Source organism: Rhinopithecus roxellana, chromosome 5 (assembly GCF_007565055.1).
Source record: "Rhinopithecus roxellana isolate Shanxi Qingling chromosome 5, ASM756505v1, whole genome shotgun sequence".
NCBI classification, from domain to species: Eukaryota; Metazoa; Chordata; class Mammalia; order Primates; family Cercopithecidae; genus Rhinopithecus; species Rhinopithecus roxellana.
In genome coordinates this window covers 36,392,403-36,414,780 of record NC_044553.1, presented here as the reverse complement: position 1 = coordinate 36,414,780, position 22,378 = coordinate 36,392,403, and the positions used below count along the sequence as shown (strand labels likewise).

The following is a 22,378-nucleotide window of genomic DNA, read 5'->3' as shown; positions in this document are numbered from 1 at the left end:
TGCCTCACTAGTTTATATGCCAGGCTGGTCCTTGCAGGTATGTGCTTGTGGTCCCTGTTCTATAAAACTTTCTATAATAGGACTTCTCAGCAGAAGAGTGGGCATGTATCTTCCCTGAGTGGGTCATCATGCCATAACGAGCCACTGTTACTGTTACTATCAAATATCACCTCCCATAGTTGCACTGATAAACAATGTATTGAATTATAATCTGTCTTCCTGTAACCTCTACTCTTTGGTCTTGGTTCTGTTCCCCAGACATATGTAAACACAAGGTAACCCTTCCAATATCTGAAGATAGCTCTCATGCACCGTGCCTTTTACACATTGTGGAGGGTCCACTATGTACCTGCTTAGGGACCAATAATGAATAAGTGTATGAAACAGGGTTCTCCAGTGGGACAGAACGAACAGGATATATAGGTATATAAAAGAAGGAGAACTGGCTGATATAATCACAAGGAGAAGTCTCCTGATAGGCTATCTCCAAGCTGGAGAGGGAGAGAGGACAGTAGTATGACTCAGTCCAAGTCTGAGAACCTCAAAACCAGAGAAGCCAACAGTGCAGCCCTCAGTCTGAAGCCAAAGGCCCTAGGACCCCAGAAGGCTGCTGGTGTAAGTCCCAGAATCCAAGGCTGAAGAACCTAGAATCTGATGTCTAAGGGCGGGAGGAGAGGAAGCAAGCATCTGACACAGGAAGAGAAAGGGAGCAAGAGGACTCAGCAAAACCCATCTTCTTCCACCTGCTTTGTTCTACCCATACTGGCAGCCAGTTGGATGGTGCCCACTCACATCACAATAAGATAAGCTCTTTACTTTCCACAAGTAATAGTCTACTAGAAAGAAATCATTAAATGAGATCAATAAAGGGCGAGATATGCTAAAGCAGCATCTCACAGCTAAAATAGAGGCACACAGTCAAGAGGGTGTCTGGATCTAGATGCATATGAGAGTAGAGCTTGAGATAAAGACTTGGATGCAGAGAGCAGAAATCTAGGAAGCAGGGGTGAAAGAGGAAGAAAAGTGATTCAGGAAAGAAAGCAAGCCAAAAAAGGGGCTTAGTGAGCAGATTAACTATGTGGACAGCTCCCGGCCTCATCTCTCAGGGATCTCTCTGAAGAGTCATGTTGAATGTGCCTACCATTGGCCCACAGGCAATGGGAAGGCTGGGGCATTGACCCACTCACATTCTCATTGTTTGAGTGTTTCCCCCAAGAAGGGTTAACTTCTCCACAAAGATATGCCTGGGTAACACGTCTGCCTTCAGTGACTGTGGAGAATGCACAAAGGCTACAAAGAAGAGGCACTCATACAAGCTGCTAGCTTAACATGGGCTGCCAGCAATGCCGAAATCAGGTAGGCCAAGGTGTTCAGCAAACCAATGGAACGGTGGGATAAGAACCAAAGAAAAGGGTTGGGCAGAAAGAACATCAAGAGCAAAGACGTAGAGACTATAAATCATTAGGTGCTTTTAGAGAACACAGAGTACTTTGACTACTGGAGCATGAAAAGAGGATAAAGAAATAGAAGCAGCAGAGAATGTAACAGGAGAGAAAATCAAAGCAATGGGCTGAGGCCAGATAATGAGAACTTTGAATGTCATGCTAAGATGTTTAAATTGTATCCTGCAGATAAGTGGTTCTTGGCCCTTTAAGGATTTTAGAACCTTTTGAGAATTAAATAAAACAATGTACCCTCTCCCCCATGTGAATGAACAAAGAACCAAAATACTGCATATAACACAACAAACACACAGATTCCATAAAGCTATTGTTGAATCCAGGTTAAAAATTTCAGTTAGATTGAGAAAAGGATATGTTTGTCAATAAATGGTGCTAAGAAAACTGGATATTTATATGCAGAAGAAGACAAATAGACTCCTATCTCTCACCATATAAAAAAATCAAGATGAATTAAAGACTTAAATGTAAAAACCAAAACTATAAAACTACTAGAACAGAGGGGAAATGCGTCAGGACACTGGTATAGGCAAAGATCTTATGGGTAAGACGACAAAAGTCACCAGTGACAACAACAAAAATAAACAAATAGGACAACATGAAACTAAAAAGATTCTACACAGCAAAGGAAACCTATCAACAGAGTGAAGAGACGACCTGCAGAATGGGAGAGAATACCTGCAAACTACTCCTTTAACAAGGAACTAACATCCAGAATATACAAAGAACTCAAACAACTCAACAACAACAAAAATGCAGTTAAAAAATAGGCAAAGGGTCTGAATAGAGATTTCTCAAAAGAAGACATATAAATGGCTGACAGGTATATGAAAAAATGCTTAACATCACTAATCATCAGGGAAATGCAAATCAAAACCACCATGAGATATCGTCTCACCCAGTTAGAATGGCTACTATCAAAAAAGACAAAAAAATAACAAGTGCTGGTGAGGATGCAGAGAAGAGGGAACTCTTCTACACTGTTGGTGGGAATGTAAATTAGTACAGCCATTATGGAAAACAGTATAGAGGTTTCCGAAAAAACTAAAAATAGAACTACATGATTCATCAATCTCACTACTGGGTATTTATCCAAAAGAAAGAAAATCAGTATATCAAAGGGTATCTGTGCCCCATGTTTATTTCAGCACTATTCACAATAGCCAAGATATAGGATCAACCTAAATGTTCACCAACAGATGAATGAATAAAGAAAATGTGGCATGTACACACAATAGAATACTATTGAACAATAAAAAAAGAATGAAATCCTGTCATTAGCAGAAATATGGATAAACCTAGAAGGCATTATGTTATGTGAGATAAATCAGGCAGAGAGATTTAAAAAACCACATGATCTCACCCATCTGCAGGAGCTAAAAATAACTAAGCTCATGGAAGTAGAGAATAGAATTATAGTTATTAGAGGCTAGGAAGGGTAGTGGGGGAAGGCAGGTAGAAGAGAATGGTTACAAAATTGTAGCTAGATAGGAGGAATAAGTTATAGTGTCCTATAGCACTGTAGAGTGACTACAGTTAACAATAATTTATTATACATGTTCAAAAACACTAGAAGAGGCCGGGCATGGTGGCTCATGCCTGTAATCCCAGCACTTTGGGTGGATCACCTGAGGTCGGGAGTTTGAGACCAGCCTGACCAACATGGAGAAACCCGTCTCTACTAAAAATACAAAATTAGCCAGGGAGTGGTGGCGCATGCCTATAATCTCAGCTACTCAGGAGGCTGAGGCATAAGAATTGCTTGAACCCAGGAGGCAGAGGTTACGGTGAGCCAAGATCATGCCACTGCACTCCAGCCTGGGCAACAAGAACGAAACTCCATCTCAAAAACAAAAACGAAAACAAAAAACAAGCAACTAGAAAAGAGGATTCTGAATGTTCCCAACACAAAGCCATGCTAAATGTTTGAGGTGATGTATAGCCTAATTATCTTGATTTGATCATTACACATTTGTATACCTGTATTGAAATATCACTCTGTACCCTATAAATATGTACAATTATCATGTTAACTAAAAATTAAAGAAAAAATTCACTAAATAGTAAAAAATAAAATAATTCCAGTTAGAAATAAGAAATCATTATGTTTTTAGTAATTATATCAGTCAGGATTCTTGTTTGTGAACAACAGAAACCTACACCAACTACCTCAAGCAAAAAAGAAACTTATTTTGAAGATACTAAGAAGCTCACAAAATCTTTTAGGATTAGATATTTCCATTCTCTATTAGAACGTGAAACCAGGTGGGAAGAGGTTAGAAGCTAAGGGAAGCAGCCAGTGAAGAACTGCCAACATCATTCCACAAGAGCAGTCTGGATGTGACATTGGAATTTAGACACTTTATCAACTGACGTATGCCTGTTAGACTCAAAGCTCCAGCCATAAACACGTGCCCGGACACCAGAAGCAGCCTAGTACCCTTGTCCACATGCAAGTGTCAAGTGACTCAAAAGAGACAAATCTGACCCTTCAACTTCTACCATAGAAGGCAAGACCCTCCCCATCACCAACATACACATAGCAGATTTCCCTGAGATGGAAAAGGGCCCAGATGCTAGGTAGCCAAAACTGGCAGCTGCTACCTGCCCCCTGCAGCAGTGAAATACCACAACTATTTGAGTCTTCTCTCCAGAGCAACCTTCCAAGTTCCAACATGATTGAATTTCCAGTCTCCTTCACCTGTTTATTCTTCCAAATACACGTTAGTCTGTGTATGCCCTTCTTGAAGGGTGGTTCCCAGGCCTGAATGCAGTTCTGGACGTCAGTCTGATGACTGCAAGGGAGAGCTGGACCATCATCTCCCTCATTCTTTATGCAGTAACTTTCTCCACGTAGCCTCATATCACCAAACTGCATAAAGGTTTGTAAATACAGAAGAATGCAGAGCATTTGTTTTCAGCTATCAAGCTAAAAAGTAGTAAGTATTTTAAGAATATTTTATTACCTTAAATGAAGACTATCTTGGGATAATTAATCATAAAGAATAAATATGCTGGTCTGAGATAATTGGAAATCTTTATCATGTAAGTATATAATTAATCTTTCTGAGACTTTCATACCCCAGAATATTTTCCCACTGAGTGAGGGGCGAAAAGTAGTTGTGGCTGTAGCTGGCTGTGCACAATCATATAACTACACATTACTGGTCAATTTCTCTAACAAATAGAAAGCTCCACTAGGCTAAACCAAGAGTTGGTCTCCAAGAAGAGCAATCCAGAGGTGGATGAGGAAAACCACTTCAGAACCCAGAACAGAGTCCTGTTTTCCTTTGCAGCAAAGTTACAATAAGGACTCTGTGCTCTGAGGCAAAGACTCTTTGGAGCATTTAAGCAATATAATTGAAAAACACTTGAATAATCCTCATTGAAGTTGGAATGTGGTTTCAAATTTATTTTCCTAGTAATACTATTTTTTAAAAATGTTAAACTTCTGAAATGGTCAAACCCACATAAAATAAACTGCTGTTTTCACCCATGTTAGTATCCCATTCCCATGCAGCAAAGACTAAATTAAATTAGCATTTTACATTTAAAGGGAAAATATCTTTACCTGATTTTAAAAGCAAACCCACTGGTGAAAAAAAAAAAAATGCACTTTCAACATAAAACACACTAATCCATGGAAAAGTACATTCCAAAAAGCATTTGTGAATATTTGAAAATCAACAGCATAAAACTGTGTTATGGAGAGTAACAGTGCTCCTCGTGTTTATGACCTCCCTTTCTCAGATTTCCAAAGTAGTAAGCGCCTTCAAGGTCTGTTCCGTAGTACATGTTACTCCTCTGATCAAACCCTTTGCCTCACTCCACTGTAGTCACCTTCACCTGCATTTTACACGCTGGCATATGCTAAGCTCCTGTAAATAAGTCCAGAGTCATTCACGTTACAAGACAGAGCCCATCACTCTCTTCTTTCCATTCTACCCTCTACCTTTGTAGTATGGATTCTTACCATCCCATGTCTGTACCATTGCACTACCTTCTAACTGGTATCCTTCTCCCCTCTAATCAACCTGCTCATACATACCATGACAAACTTCCCGAAGTGCCATTTTGATTGTGGCATTTGTGAATATTTCATTGCATCAAAATCTAGCATATTTTTCCATTGCCCAACAAATTAAAGCCCCCACATTTCAATTCATCAAGACACATCAACAGTCCCCCAAATGGTATGGTTGTGACACTATCCTCTCCCTGTTGACTTGAGATGCCTGCCCTGCACCATCATTGCCTGTCCACTGGCAGCAAGCAGAGTCCCAGAATGAAGACACTGCATCAGCCTCCTACCCAGTCTGATTCTGCAATCCCCACATCTCTTTCAGTATCAGCCTGGATGCCACCTCTTTTACAAAACTCTCAAAAAACATAAGTCAGAGGCATCCATACCTCCCACCTCGGCACACTTTAATTACTTTGTGGTCCTTTCTAATTATAGTTACCATATATTGCTTTAGAAGGGCAGGGACTGTGCCCTCTTCATATCTTTATAGCCCCTTTGGAACCTAATAGAGTGTCTTGAATATGGCAGGTTCTCAATACACATCATTTTGCTCTCATCCTATTAGCAAGGGAAGAATCTGAAGCTGCTCCCTGGATGAGCCATATTTTTGTGTCTCATTCTCTTGAGGGAATTACTTTCCCATTAATTTTCCAGAACTTTCCTAAAACTGTATTCTTGGAAAACATGAAAAGAGGAAACAATTTCAAGCCATTTGAAAAGGAGCTTAGAGAGTTAAGAGGGAATCTTGGTCAATGCAGAGCTGCAAGAAGGACTATGAGAAACAGTGGTCATGCTTGCCTAGAGCTGGCCTGGCCTGGTATTTTTACATGAAAGGGAATAAGATCTTGTCCTAGATTTCTTCTATTAATTGAATTACAGGAAAAATATATAAGGGAATAAAAAGGGATGAAAGAGAGGCAAAAGAAAAATTAGTGCCTACCTGTGAAATAAGTAGCATATTTCTATTAGGACACTTTAGTTATTGTTTTAATGTTGTCTTCCCACAATATTAAGTAAGAATAAGGATTATGCTGGCCTTGCTGATTCTAATACACAGTACCTAGCACAGTGCTTAAATAGTTGGTTCTCAGTCAAACATTTGCTGATAAAGGAATAAAAATCTACCTCTATTTACTTATGTTATTTATTTCATATGATGAAAAAGCAGGAGGTGACCAGATTACATCAACAGTTTGTTATCTGGCATGTGAAATGACCCTACTAGATTACATAGGCTGTTGTCCGGAATTTGCTTTTGGAAGGCAGGCGCTGGAGCAGAACAGGAAGAGCCATCTAGGGACTGAAAGTGAGGGAGCTCTGAATCATGTGCCAAATGTGGCCCTTCTCTGAATTTCCTCAAGGCAAGTATTGAAGGACAATACACCTGCACTATACCTGAACTTTCCAAAATGCTGTGCAGCATTAAGAAGATAAAAATCTTTCACTTTCACAAACATCTAGAGATGTCCCTATTCTCAAGGTGTTTATGCTACAACTGGCAATACCCTGAAAGAATAAATCAAGATGCTGCTATTTCACAGCACTCCATGATTGCAAATGTGCTTATGCAGTTCTCCGGAAGCCAGTTGGGAAGTGAATGCACACAGGTGTGTTTGTTTGTAGTTTCTCTGCATTTGTGTTTATGTGCTTTTCCATAAGCAACCTTCCCCCCTTTATCAGATTCTTTTTCCTGTTTTCTTTATTCATATGATTCTTTCCATTGTGATCTTCATCCTCTCTGTCCCCCTTCACTTTTTAGGCTAAAATAAGATAAATGAAGCATATATCTTGCTATTTCTTGTGTTAATTAAGTAGACTTTTATATTGCTTCTTCTTGGAATATTTTATAACTTCTCATTAAAAGACTAAATTATATTGCTTTCCGATGTAGGTGGTCTCTGGTCTTTTTTTACTGTTCCATCAGCGGGCCTTGACAGAATAAGGGTTTCCCAGTATTAGAGAAGTCCTAATGGACAAAGGGTGTTAATCTTTGCGGTCTCTCCCATTCTAATCCTTTCTAAAGACAAAACAAGAAACCATCTTCCTCAAACATTTTCTAAAAAACTATGGAGCATCTCTACCCTGAATATAGAGTGGTGGCCTGTCATATTTTCATCTGAAACCTGCAGCATGAATGATGATCAAGTCAGATCTCATATAGTTAAACTGTTAGTGTCTATACACATATAATAGGTCATTATTTTTGTTGTCATTACTATTGATATTTGGCAATAACCTGCTAAAAGCCACTAGATCCATTCACAGTTATTCACCTCAGCTGATTCTCATGGAAACAAATGGCACAGTAGGTAGAAAGTAGCATACAATTTCTAATTTAGAAACTATTAGGAAACTTTCTTCCACCTGAAGCTAAGTACTTTGAAAGAGGACTACAGAAATTGAACAACTAATAAACAGAAGGAGACGTTTTCTTGAATGACTGGCTCCTGAAGAGAACATGAATTCTGCAAGACAGGGAAGAAAGTGACAAGCCATCATTACCAAGTAAGCTTTCACCAGATCACGTGCAGATAAAATGCCAGTATAAGAGAAATGTGCAACATAAAAAGAGATCACAGTATGTTTGTCTAATTCTTAAATGAAAATAACTTGAAATTTGATCAAGAGCAATATTCATTGTCCCAGATGTTTGGAAAAAATGTCAACTTCATATTTGTATATGAGAAAGTAAATTGGTTCTCATTGGTTCACCAAGATTTGATGGGATGAGACTCATAGCCACTCAACCTGGGAAAGCACAGTTGTCGTCAGGCTGCTTCCAAATATTCCAGCTCTCCTCACACATATTAAGACTGTACTTCCTCACCCTCACTGAAGTTCATCACATCCATCTGACTTGCTTTGGCCAATCGAATGAGCATCGGGGTGATGCTCATCGTTAAGAGCCAGAGAGCAATTAACAACATTACTTTCCTCCTGCCACAATGATTGTGGACAAACGTGTTGAGATGGAGCCCTCTGAGCCTAGCTCCATAAGTGTCTTAGATGAATGAATTCTGTCGCTGACTTATGTCAGATATACAGAGTGAGTAAGAAATACACTTTTGTTTGGTCAAGCCACTGAGACTTTGAAATTATTTGTTACTAAAGCACAATCAGTTTGAACTTACCAATACAGGAGAATCACTTTGACCAAAATAAATGAATTTCACCATAAGAAAAGCTGCTTTGTATACAAAGAGAACATTTACTTATGCGGAAACCTACAAAATGTAAAAATGAAAGCATAAGTAGCAAAAAAGGAAAATAGGATGGCAAGATGTTGGCCTCTTAGGTAGATGATGACTATGGAAGATGCTTTCCTATAGATGTTTCCAAACCAGCAGAGGAGTGACAGAGGAGACAATGAGATGTCCTTATATCTGCAGAAGCCTCATTCTACTCAAAACATAGTATCTAATATCGTCACAGCTGATCCTTTGATAATTTCACTCCTGAAAGACAGAGATACATCCATGATAAATTTAAGCAAAGGGCATACTGGGTAACATTTCCTTAGACTTAAATACATATATTTACAAGTTTAGAAATTATACATTTTCCTTTCCTTTTCTTCCCTTGCTTCCCCTTGGGGCAGCCACAAATGAGAAGACCAGCAAGACCTACAGCCAAAGAAGCAGCTGGGGCTGAGGAGGTGTATAGGAAATACAGGGTCAGAAACAAAGAGGCCCGCAAGGCTGGACCAAGGTGGTGGTCAGAGCTGAGGAGACCAAGGGGGTCAGTGATGCCAAGGCCAAGGAGGCAGCTGTGGTGAAGAAGATAGTTAGCAGGGTCAGGAAACCAGGTACATACAGGGAGAATGAGCAAATAAGTAAATATACTAAGAATGATGAGATACATGTGTTTTTCATGCTTCAAAGGTCTACATAGGAGCAACTGGTGCCACGGCAGTTCAGTTACATTGTTACTTTTCTGCTGGCCTCAGAAGCCAGAACCATGCCACCATTAGCCTTGTGGGACAAGAGGCACACTGTGAGTACTGACCTACCTACCAGTGGCTGAGAAGCTGACCAACACACAACACAAATCACTGGTGTGATTCCAACACTTATCCTAGGCTCTTCCTACAGAAGTTGAAAGTTTTATGATGCCGTGCCTTTAAATATCCTACTTAATAAGGTATGTTCACATTCATTTTTAGTTTTGAAGGGGGAAGGTGAACCAATGAATAGGGACATATCATGCACACATCTGAAAGAGGAAGTGGAATTCCCCGGTTATCTACGATATCAGGTAAGGCCATTTTTTTTTTTGCGAGGAAACAAGGTAGGAACCTTTACTCCTGGCATGAACCTGTCCTCCATAGCCAGACAACTGAGAAGTCAACAGAAGCTGATGGGCAAAAAGAAGTGACCAGGCAGAGAGAGAAACAAAAAAGGACTAATGAAAGCAAATTTTCTGCAAACTTGACTTCCAAAACAACTTAAAGCATAATATCTTTTGTGTGGAAGAAAAATCATTATCATTTAATTTATTCTTTTTTACTTTATTTTACAACAGTCTATTATTTCATCTTATAAAAACGGAAACAACAGACAAAACCAAAGCACCCATTTTATTGGCTTTCTCATTAGAAGTCCATCTCACAGATTTTAAGGATTTCTGTTCAACCAACATCTGTAAACTCTAGAAGGGTCTATAATTTCCTTTGGAGTTTCATCTCCCTTTATGGAAAACTTTTCTTCCAAAACATTTACAAGAAGAACAATGGAATCTGTTGAGATCACAGAGTTTTTACTGCTTGACAGCTTATAAGCCACATTTAAATCAATTTTCTTCAAAATTGAAAACCCTTAATGGACATTTAAATTACTAAACAACTGACCCATTTTACATTGTAAAGCACCTTTATACTTTTTATTAGATAAAAACAAACTACTCTTCTTAGACTTAACCAAGATAATCTATGAGAACTGCATTTTTATTAAATGTGAAAATTCCATAGCACTTCTCATGGCTCTTCTAGAACACAACAGCTTATGCATATTATGGCCAAGTTGAGTTGTTCCTTAAATAAAGCAGGCTTCTAGATGCCACAGTCTTATCTCTTGTAAGGCCAAAACACTAGAATGGGAAATAGCCATAAAAGAAACTCTTTGGACATAAAGCTACCTATCTTTATCACTACTGCTTAGTTTCAAGAAAAAATTAGAGCCAAGCAAAGTCAAAATTAGATATCACCTCCCGTAATTGGTGCAGGATTGCTAAGGGCAGCTTGTAAGTGTGCCAGAATTTAAAAAGTGATGGCAGAAAAAGTATTGGATTAAGTTAGAAGACTAGGATTTGGGATCTGGCTCCAGCTCATACCACCCATGTGGTCCTGACAAATCACTAAATTCTCTCACCTCAGTCTCTTCATGCTGATAACCCTGTGCCCCAGGGTTGGTGTGAGATTCAAATTAGATGGTATGTGTAAAGGGTCATGTGGGAACTATAAAAGGTATAACAAGTTGTTTTGTTCTTTTTTTCTTTAAAATTGACTCTAAGTGTCTTCCTAAAGAGCAATCTATGTCAGGGCTTTGTTCTTTATTAAAAACCATGATTATCACCCATGACTCTGGAGATCATACAAGACAAACAAATGAGTCAGGAACTGACCAGCACTTTGTCAGCATGTGGTCACAGGCAAAGTTGGTAACAGAAGTAATGAAATTTGGGTCTACCCCAGCACAGTGTGGCTAAGCAGCTGGGCCACCCCAACCCAGAGCAGTTTGGACACTCCCAAAAGAAATGCTCCCAACAAATTCCTTTTTTTTAAAAGCTAGAATCTAAACCACCTGACCCATTCTCTCTACTTTACTGCCTATTTACTTCCTCACAAATTCTTCTGTCCTCCAATGTGTGTTCCTGAGTTATATGCGTGATACACATGCCTATCTCTCCTCACCCTGGCCACAGCTTCACATTTTCCTCTTGGGTCACACCATGGGAAACATCCCTCCCAATTACGTCTGGCCCCTGAGGCTCCAAGACTCCAGACCACTCTACCATACCCTTAGACAATTCCTACCTGTGGGTAAGGCCTGGCAAATAATCCTGAAACTATTCCTAGACAATTTCTAAACAACATCTAAAGCATTGAAGGATTTTGCTTTGTGTGTGTTTAATTTGAATGGCCACTGAGCATTTCTATATCTAATTATTAGAAATTTGGAAACAGAAAATAAGAACTGCACATGGGCCTTTGGAAGTCTGGCTGGTTTAACAGAAGCTTCAAGCCACAGCTTGATTTGAACATCTCTCCCTACACTGTCACCTCAAGGTCAACATCCTTAAAAAAAAGAAATTCCAACCAAGAGTTTCATATCCAGACAAACTAAGTTTTGTAAGTGAAGAGGAAATAAAATCCTTTTAAGACCAGCAAAGGCTAAGGGAATTCATGACCATCAGAGCTGCCTTACAAAAGATCCTTAAGGAAGTGTTAAACATGGAAACAAAAAACTGGTACCTTCCACCACAAAACACACTTAAGTACACAGCCCACCAACACTATTGTATTAGTCCATTCTCATGCTGCCAATAAGGACATACCAGAGACTGAGCAATTTATAAAGGAAAGAGGTTTAATTGACATAGTTCTGCATGACTGGGGAAGCCTCAGGAACTTACAATCATGGCGGAATGAGAAGCAAAATGTCCTTCTTCACATGGTGGCAGCAAGGAGAAGTGCCAAGTGAATGGTGGAAAAGCCCCTTATAAAACCATCAGTTCTCAAGAGAACTCACTCACAATCATGAAAACAGCAGCATGAGGATAACTGGCCCCATGATTCAATTACCTCCCAGGATCTCTCCCATGACATGTTGTGATTATGGGAACTACAATTCAAGATAAGGTTTGGGTGGGGACATAGCCAAATGATATCAACTATAAAGCAATTATATAATCAATTCTACAAAAAAACCAGCTAACAAAGCAATGACAAGATCAGACCCTCACATGTCAATATTAGCTTGGAATTTAAACAGGCTAAATGCCCCACTTAAAAGACACAGAGTGATGAGTTGGATAAAGAAGCAAGAACCAATTGCGTGCTGTCTTCAAGAGACTCATCTCACATGCAATGACACCTGTAGGCTCAAACTAAAGGGATGGAGAAAGATCTGTCAAGCAAAGAGAAGACAAAACAGCAGGGGTTGCTATTCTTATTTCAGACAAAACAGACTTTAAGCTAACAATGATCAAAAAGGTCAAAAATGGGCATTACATAATGATAAAGGGTTCAATTCAGCAAGATGACTTAACTGTCCTAAATATATATTCACCCAACATTAGAGCACCCAGGTTTACAAAACCAAGTTCTTAGAGACCCACAAAGAGACTTAGATAACCAAACAATAATAGTGGGAGACATTAACACCCTACTCAGATCATCCAGGCAGAAAACTAACAAAGATATTAGGGACTTAAACTCAGCACTTGACCAAATGGACCTAACAGATATCTACAGAATACTCCACCCAACAACAGAATATACATTCTTCTCATCTGCACATGGCATGTATTATAAGACTGACCACATGCCCAGCCATAAAGTAATTCTCAACAAATAAAAAAGAAAACATAACAATCATGCTCTCAGACTATATCACAATACATAAATAAATAAATAATCAAAGAAGAATGCAATACCAAGAAGATTTCTCAAAACCATACGATTCCATGAAAACTAAACAACTTGCTCCTGAATAACTTTTAGGTAAAGAAGGATATTAAGGCAATGAAATTAATTCTGTAAAACTAATGAAAACAAAAATATATCAGAATTTGTAAGACACAGCTAATGTAGTGTTAAGAGAAAAGTTTATAGCACTAAACACCTACATCAAAACATTAAAAAGATCTCAAATTAATAACCAAACATCACACCTAAAGGAACTAGGAAAGCAATAGCAAACCAACCACAAAGCTAGCAGAAGAAAGTAAACAACCAAAATCAGAGCTGAACCAAATGAAATTGAGACATAAAAATCCACACAAAAGATCAACAAAACCAAAACTAGTTCTTTGAATGAATAAGTAAGATTGACAGACTGCTGCCTAGATTAATAAAGAAAAAAGGGAGAAGATCCAAATAAACATAATCAGAAACGACAAAGGTGATATTGCCACTGACCTCAGAGAAATACAAAAAACCCTCAGACACTATAGCAGACACCTCTGTGCACTCAAACTAGAAAACCTAAAAGAAATGGATAAACTCCTGGAACTCTAAAACCTCCCAAGACTGAACCAGGAAGAAACTGAATTCCTGAACAGACAAATAAAAAGTTCTAAAATTGAATCCGCAATAAAAAACATACCAACCAGAAAAACCCCTGGAGCAGATGGATTCACAGTCAAATTCTACCAAACATATAAAGAAGACTTGTTACCAATCCTACTGGAATTATTTCCAAAAATTGAAGAGGAGGGACACCTGCCTAACTCATTCTATGAGGCCAGCATGATTCTGATACCAAAACCTGGCAAAGACACAACAAAAAAAGAAAACTTCAGGTCAATATCCCTGATGAATATAGATGCAAAACTACTCAGCAAAAACTAGGAAACTGAATCCAGCAGCGCATCACAAAGCAAGTCCACCACAATCAAGCAGCCTTCATTCCTTGGATGCAAGGTTAGTTCAACATAGGCGAATCAATAAGTGTGATCTGCCACATAAACAGAATTAAAAACAAAAACCATATGATCATCTCAATAAAAATAAAAAGACTTTCAATAAAATTCAAGAACTTTTTATGTTAAAAACTACCAACAAACTGGGCATCAAAAGAACATACCTCAAAATAATGAGAGCCATCTATAACAAACCCACAGTCAACATCATACTGAACAGGCAAAAGCTAGAGACATTCCCCTGAGAACCAGAACAAAAAAGGATGCTCATTCTTACCTATTCAACATAGTATTGGAGGTCCTAGCCACAGCAATCAGGCAAGAGAAAGAAAGAAAAGGCATCCAAGTAGGAAAATAGGAAGTCAAACTCCCTCTCTACACTGACAATATGATACTATAGCTAGAAAACCCCATAGTCTCTGCCCAAAGGCTTGTGGAACTGACAAATAACTTCAGTAAAGTTTCAGAATACAAAATCCATGTACAAAAATCAGCAGTATTTTTATACACCAGTAATGTCCAAGCTAAGAGCCAAATCAAGAACACAATACCATTCACAATAGCCACAAAAAGAATGAAATACTTAGGAATATAGCTAACCAAGGAAGTGAAAGATCTCTCCAAGAAGAATTACAAAACATGGCTGAAAGAAATCAGAGACAACACAAACAAACAGGAAAACACTCCATGATCATGGGTTGGAAGAATCAATATTATCAAAATGGCCACACTGCCCAAAGCAATTTACAGATTCAATGCTTTTCCTATCAAACTACCAATGTCATTTCTCACAGAATTAGAAAAAAAATTCAAAAACTCAAATCAAAAACGGGCCCAAATAGCCAAAGCAATCCTAAGGAGAAAGAATAGAGTCATTACACCACTCAACTTTAAACTATACTACCAGGCTACAGTAACCCAAACAGCATGAAACAACAGATATATAGACTGATGTCTAGTAAAACAACAGACACATAGACTGATGCAACAGAATAGAAAACTCAGAAATAAATCCATACACCTACAGCCATCTGATCTTTGACAAAGTCAACAAAAATAAGCAATGGAGAAATGACTCCCTGTTCAATAAATGGTACTGAGATAACTGGCTATTCATACACAGATAATGGAAACTGGACCCCTTCCTTTTACCATATACAAAAATCAACTCAAGATAGATTAAAAACTTAAATGTAAGACTTAAAACTATAAAAATCCTAGAAAAAAAAAAAGCCAGTATATTCAGTTCTGAACATAGACCTTGACAAAGATTTCATGATGAAATCTCCAAAAGCAACTGCAACAAAAACAAAAATTGACAAGTGGGACCTAAACTAAAGAGCTTCTGTACAGCAAAAGAAACTGTCAACAGAGTAAACAGACAACCTATAGAATAGGATAAAATTTTTGCAAACTATGCATCTTACAAATGTCTAATATCCAGAATCTATAAAAATTATAAACAAATCAACAAGCAAGAAACAAATAACTTCATTAAAAAATGGGCAAAGGACATGGACAGATACTTCTCAAAAGAAGACATACACATGGCCAACAAGCATATAAAAAAAAGTTCAACATCACTAATCATTACAGAAATGCAAATTAAAACCATAATGAGATATCATCTCACACCAGTCAGAATGGCTATTACTAAAGTCATAAAATAACAGATGTTGCCAAGTTTGCCAAGAAAAGGGAATGCTTATACACTGCTGGTGAGAATGTAAATTAATTCAGCCATTGTGGAAAACAGTTTGGAGATTTCTCACAGAACTTAAAACATTCCATTCCATTAAAACTTACCATTCAACTCAGCAATCCCATTACTGGGTATATACCCAGATGAATATAAATCATTCTACCAAAAAGACACATGTGGTCGGGTGTGGTGGCTCACGCCTGTAATCCCAACACTTTGGGAGGCCAAGGCGGGCGAATCACGAGGTCAGGAGTTTGAGACCAGCCTGGCCAACATGGTGAAACCCTATCTCTACTAAAAATACAAAAAATTAGCTGGGCGTCATGGCGGGTGCCTGTAATCCTGGCTACTCAGGAGGCTGAGGCAGGAGAATCTCTTGAACCAGGGAGGCAGAGGCTGCAGTGAGCCAAGATCACACCACTGCATACCAGTCCAGGCAACAGAGTGAGACTCTTGTCAAAAAAAAAAAAAAAAAAAAAAAAAAAAAAAAAAAAAAACACACACACACACACACACAAGCACTTATATATTCACTGCAGCACTATTCACAATAGCAAAGACATGGAATCAAACTAGATACCCAATGGTTGACTGGATAAAGACAATCTGGTGCAAATACACTGTGGAATACTATGCTGCCATAAAAAGGAGTGAAATAATGTCCTATGTAGCAACATGGATGCAGCTGGAGGACATTATCCTAAAGAAATTAATGCAGGAACAGAAAAAATACCATATGTTCTTAATTGTAAGTGGGAGGTAAACACTGAGTACATATGGTGACAAAGAGAGGAAAAATACACACCAGAGCCTAACTGAGGATGGTGAGTGGGAGGAGAGTGAGAGTCAAAAAACTACTCTTTGGATACTATGTTCACTACCTGGGTGACAAAATCATGTGTACACCAAACCCCAGAAACATGCAATTTATACATGTAAGAAACCTACATGTGTATGCCCTGAACCTAAAATTAAGTTCAAAAAGAAAAAAAAGTTCTGGAAAAAAAGAAGATGAAGCATGCCTCATTTTCATAAAAACTGTGAAGTCACTATTCTTCAGGGGGAAGAGCTTATGAATATATACATAGAAAGAGAGGCAGAGAGACAGAAATACATGTTGTATGATAAGCAAATTGCTCTTTGTATTTTCCAAAGCATTCTGGGAAATTTACTTATTCAAAAAAATTCTAAAAGAAGGGAAGGAAATACAGGCAGATGTAGAAAGAAAGGAAGATGGATACAGAGAAAGATAATAGGTTGTGGATTAAGAAGTATAAGCAAAAGATAAGAATTACATTAAGCTTTTAAGACAGGTAAAAACTGCATTTCAGAAAAGGGAGAAAATTCATTTATAAAAGCACAGTGGTGTTTAGGATTAAAAGCCCAGAGGGAAGACGAAGCTTCCAATTAGTAAGTGGAATGGCCCAACCAAGGTAACACTGTCCACACGGGCACATATGGGCTCCAAAGGGACACAGGACAGAACGTAGTTAAGACAGGATTAGAAGAGTTCAGGCAATTAGGTAATGGTAAGCCTCTGAAGGCTTCTGAACTAAGTGACACCATGAAATGACTCTTAAGATCATTTGACAGTCAACATTTTCAATGTCTATTAAGACTTTCTCACCTTTTCAACAATAACTCCCAAATCTAATTACTATATCATTTGGATCTTTACCTGTTTTACATCTCTATTTAGATATCTTGCTATCACACCAGACAAATTCAATGATAGATAGATCTGTCTATCTATCTATCTATAGAGAGAGAGAAACGAGCTTGTCATCTTACTGCCAAAATCACTTCGACACTATAATTTCCTAACATTCCCAGTTATCCATACCTTGGACCTATTTACCTTATATTTCTTTTCTTCTTCCCTTCCTTCCTTCCTTCTTCCTCTCCCTCCTTCCCTTCCTTCTTCCCCTTCTTCTTTCCTTCACTCCTAGATACCAGCAATTGCCAAATGCAACTGAATTCCATTTTACAGTCTTGAGAATCTACCAGTTGAGCAATCTACCCTACTTCAGGCTCTTCTCATTCAGTATAGAGTATAGAGCAATAGTTCCCTAATTGGCATCCTTTTAGGCAGTCTTTTTGTCCTCCAACTCATACTGCACACAATACCTCTTGGTGCATGTTCTCCAATACTCCACTCCTTGTGCTACTTTGTCTTCATTCAAGCTCTACTCTCTGCCTGGAATGGCTGGTCATCTCTCTAAGTCTAGGACATTCATAACTTTCTCTAAGGATGCAGCTCAAAATGGAACCACCATCTACAGGACCTGAGCCACTTTTCCGTCCATACTTTTAGGGTTCTTGATAAATACCTTTATTATAGCAGGTATTATTTATTGTGATTGTTGTATGGCACTCTCCCCCAATTAGACACTAAGTCACTATAAAGTAGAGACTGTGTCCTGCTTATCTTTGCATCCCAACATCTAGCACAATTTCCAGTCCACAGAAGTCAATACATATTTGTTAAAGAAATCACTATCTTAGATCAAAGGAGAAAGGCTATTCCCCTGAACCTCTCCCTATCCAATACCTTACCCAACTTCTTCATTCAATAAATAGATTACCTCCCACATTACCTATACAACACACACACACACAATTATTTAATAAGCCCTTTGGTGATCTGGGTCTGTCTACAACCTTGGCCTGATACCATATCATTCTCTACTGTGTACATTGTTTTCAAGAAACACTCAACTATCTGTAGTTCTCTGGACATATAATGTTCTCTCACTTCTTTCTGCCTCTGTATCTACTGTTTGGTCAGACTGGAATTCTTTCTGACTGTTTGCCTACCTAGGAAATACCTATTTATTATTTAATTTTTGGCTAGTTGCTGACTCCTTAGTTAAGCTGACTGGCTTGCTTATTTATTTACTTATTTATTTATTTGAGACAGTGTCTCACCCTGGAGTGCAGTGGCACAATGTCAGCTCACTGCAACCTCTGTTTCCTGGATTCAAAAAATTCTCATGCCTCAGTCACCTGAGTAGCTGGGATTACAGGTGCTTGCCACCATGCCTGGCTTATTTTTGTGTTTCTGGTAGAGACAGGGTTTTACTACGTTGGCCAGGCTGGTCTCAAACTCCTGGCCTCAAGTGATCCACCCACCTCGGCCTCCCAAAGTGCTGGAATTACAGGCGTGAGCCCCTGCACCCAGCCTTAAGCTGGCTTTGTGTTCTTTGTTTTCTGGTCTCCCTAGACCCAAAGACAACTCCATCACCACTCTATTAGTACCTCCACTACCAAGCATTATTCTTAGCACATTATACAGATTATTCTTATAAGAGAAGCATCCCTGTTATGCCTATTTTCATGGCAAAACTGACGTAAACTTTAGTCTACTGCCTTTCTGGAATGAGAGCCAGGAAACATTTTCTGCAAAGAACCAGATATTAAATATTTTAGGTTTTGTGGACTATTCAATCTCTATCGCAACTACTCAACTCTTACAGCGCAAAGGCAGCCACAGCTAATACATGGCCATGTTCTAGTAAAAGTTTATTTCATAAAAACAGATGGCAGGCCTGATTTGGCCAGTAGGCCATAGTTTGCTTATACTGGTTCTAAAGACTCAATCAAGCTTCATCAAATTAAATTGGATCGACAGTGTTAGAAGCTAAAACCCAATCCCTGCTTCCAAATGATTCCCTTATCTCATCCCAAAGTTTTCAGTACATGAAACCTTTAAGAAATTACTTTGTAGGTAAATCCACAGTAGCAACTCAACAATCAGTTATAGAACTGAACTGAATGAGACAGAAATGGGGCCCTGAGGCTGATGTTTGTGTTAATCTCCTACTTATCCCCCATAACCCTCCGCTAAGGGCAACTGGATCTTAACTAGATGTCCTTGCCCCCAGTACTGATTTCTCACCATTCGATAACCTTTAGTCTAAGAGGAACAGCCAGTCCAAGACTCCATCCTGTGCCTGCAACATTTACCTGGCCTTCATCTCAGTTTCTGATGTTACTGGTATAAAAATAAAGTTAACTGAAAGCAGACCACAAATAGAAATAAGCTTCCACACTAAAGTGGGCCACAAGTTTCAACCTAAGAAGTGAACACTTCATAGTGTTCTGAGCATTGTTTCACAGAGTTAGAGCAGTACTCTAACCTAGTCCATTTTTTATACAAGTAGCATAATGACCAGAAAAAAATGGATAAGGGAAAAAAAAAGATAAAAAAGAGAAGCTTACTGAATTATAAGCCCCTGGAAGACAGGAATCATGTCTCATTCACTCTTACCTACCCAGCATAGTGATGAATGAATGAATGAATGAATGAATGAATGAATGAATGAATGAAAATGAATGAATGAATGAATACATTTATGAAGCTAAGATTCTAAATAACTAAGCTTGCTGAAACACAGTTTCCAAATTCCCTCAAGTATGCTCTAAAACCAGTGGAGAAGTTGAAACCTTCCAGCTGTGAGGGAATAACCTGTATCTTACTTTCTGCAGCCAACTCACCACCTTGAGTGTTTGGACTCAGGATTTGGGTTCGGAGTTCCTCCAGGCTAATTCCCAGACACCTACAGATCTCCTCGGGGTTATAGGGTTCAGGATGAAGGGCATCTTCTGTGACCAACAACATTTCTTCTAGACTAATCCCTAGTTTAGCCTGCACCTCCTCCAGCCGCAGTACGTTGTCCCATTGCAAGTTTTTGTATTTAGCCAGGAGCTGCAAATTCAAACCGAGATAATGGTCAATTTTTATTTCAGAATTTGATATGTACTATTTTAATTAGCCAGATTCAACTTCAAGCTGTTTTTTGTTGTTGTTGTTGTTTTCCACTCAACCTCTCTAAATTTCCCACCATTACTTGGAAATGCATACTGGCTTCAGATGCCTGGAATTAAACATGTTTGTATGACACTCACTGACTAGTTAAGTATTTGTCCTGAAACACACACACACACATGCACATACACTCAACTAATCCCTCACTGATTTTTTTTTTTTTTTTTTTTTTTTGGCCTGTCACCACTTTCCCTCGGGGCTATTTCTTTGAATAATTTTACTCTTTTATCCCTATTCAGTTCATGCCTACTGCATTCCTCCCTAGGAAGTCAAGAGAAAACTACTTACATCTCATGTGACCTGGGTCCTGAAAGGATACTGTACGTCCAGTTAGGGTACTTCCTGTTTACTATATGTCTCTTTGAAAATGGCATTATATGGGTATTTGGGGTAAAGTCATAAATTTGAAATGAAAACCTCCTTGGTGACCTTATGTGAAGCACTTCATTAGGTCACTGGTGGTAGTAGAGTTGTATATTCCTCTACCCTCAAGAAAAAGAGTTTGGCTTCTAACTGCATCCTGAGGCATCTCCTCAATCTGATGGTGAAGGTTAAGTACAAACCAAATCTGTAACCACCCATGGGAACCCCAATCCAGAATATATTTCTGTCATTCTCCCCAAACAATATCAGAGTAGGTGGCGATCAAAACAGGGAAGATTTCTCTCATCCTGAAGTCTACAATATTCATGGCCTGGGTGTGAGGACAGAGGGGCAGTTTAAACAGCAAAAAGAAACAAGAGAAGGGGAAATCAGTCTTCAAGAAAATGTGCATCTGATTTACTCTTCCATTATGTTGATGATTTTCTTTCTTTTTGACAGGAAGCGGGGTTTACCAAAAGACTATTGTACTCTGGTTACAGCCACTGACTTCTGAAGAATGTTAATAACAGAAGTTCTTATATTAATTTAATCCTCTTTTTAAAACCCTGGCTTGTATATTTGAAATGAGTTAATGATTTTAAGGCCAAACTGGGAAACAAAACAACAGAACTATGATTTTCGGTTCAATTATTTCATGGAACGTGGTGTCATTAAAAAAAAAAAAAAAAAAAAAAATGAGCTAAGACTTCTTCCGACCTGTTTGCTTAGCACATTTAGTTCCTTAGCAGTACTGGGTTGATAGCTCCACAGACTGACCAATTCATTCATTCATTCATTCATTCATTCATTCATTTCATTCACTCATTCATGTTCTATATTCCAATGTATTCCAAAAATAATTTGAGAAAACTTAAAAAGATATACATAATACAAAAGAATAAATATATATTCATTTTAAAAGAGCTGAAGTCAATGATCTCCTACAATGATGCTTTCTGGCAACACATCCACAATCCAACTGAGATAAGCAATGAAGCTAACAAAAATAATAGTGCAATATAGTCTAAAATATGCCCCATATTTCTTATAATCTTCAATAATCCCGTGAGACAGCTATTACTACTCTATTTAGAAAATAATAGTAGGCCGGGTGCGGTGGCTCAAGCCTGTAATCCCAGCACTTTGGGTAGCCAAGGCAAGTGGATCACTTGAGGTCAGGAGTTCAAGACCAGCCTGGCCAACATGGTGAAACCCCATCTCTACTAATAATACAAAAATTAGCTGAGCGTGGTGGTGCATGCCTGTAATCCCAGCTACTCGGAAGGCTGAGGTAGAAGAAACACTTGAACCCAGGAAGCGGAGGTTGCAGTGAGCTGAGATCATGCCATTGCACTCCATCC

The 22,378-nt window shown here is 38.6% G+C and overlaps 1 protein-coding gene across 7 annotated transcripts in view; it reads right to left on the bottom strand.

Annotated features, from left to right (window-relative positions):
* GALK2 (galactokinase 2) overlaps positions 1-22,378 on the bottom strand; it is a 224,419-nt gene that overhangs the window by 60,738 nt on the left and 141,303 nt on the right. For all 7 annotated transcript variants that reach the window (XM_010356622.2, XM_010356623.2, XM_030931651.1 and 4 more), the window contains exon 8: positions 20,324-20,534. In XM_010356622.2, coding sequence (XP_010354924.1) covers positions 20,324-20,534 — 211 coding nt within the window. The remainder of the gene's footprint in view (positions 1-20,323; positions 20,535-22,378) is intronic.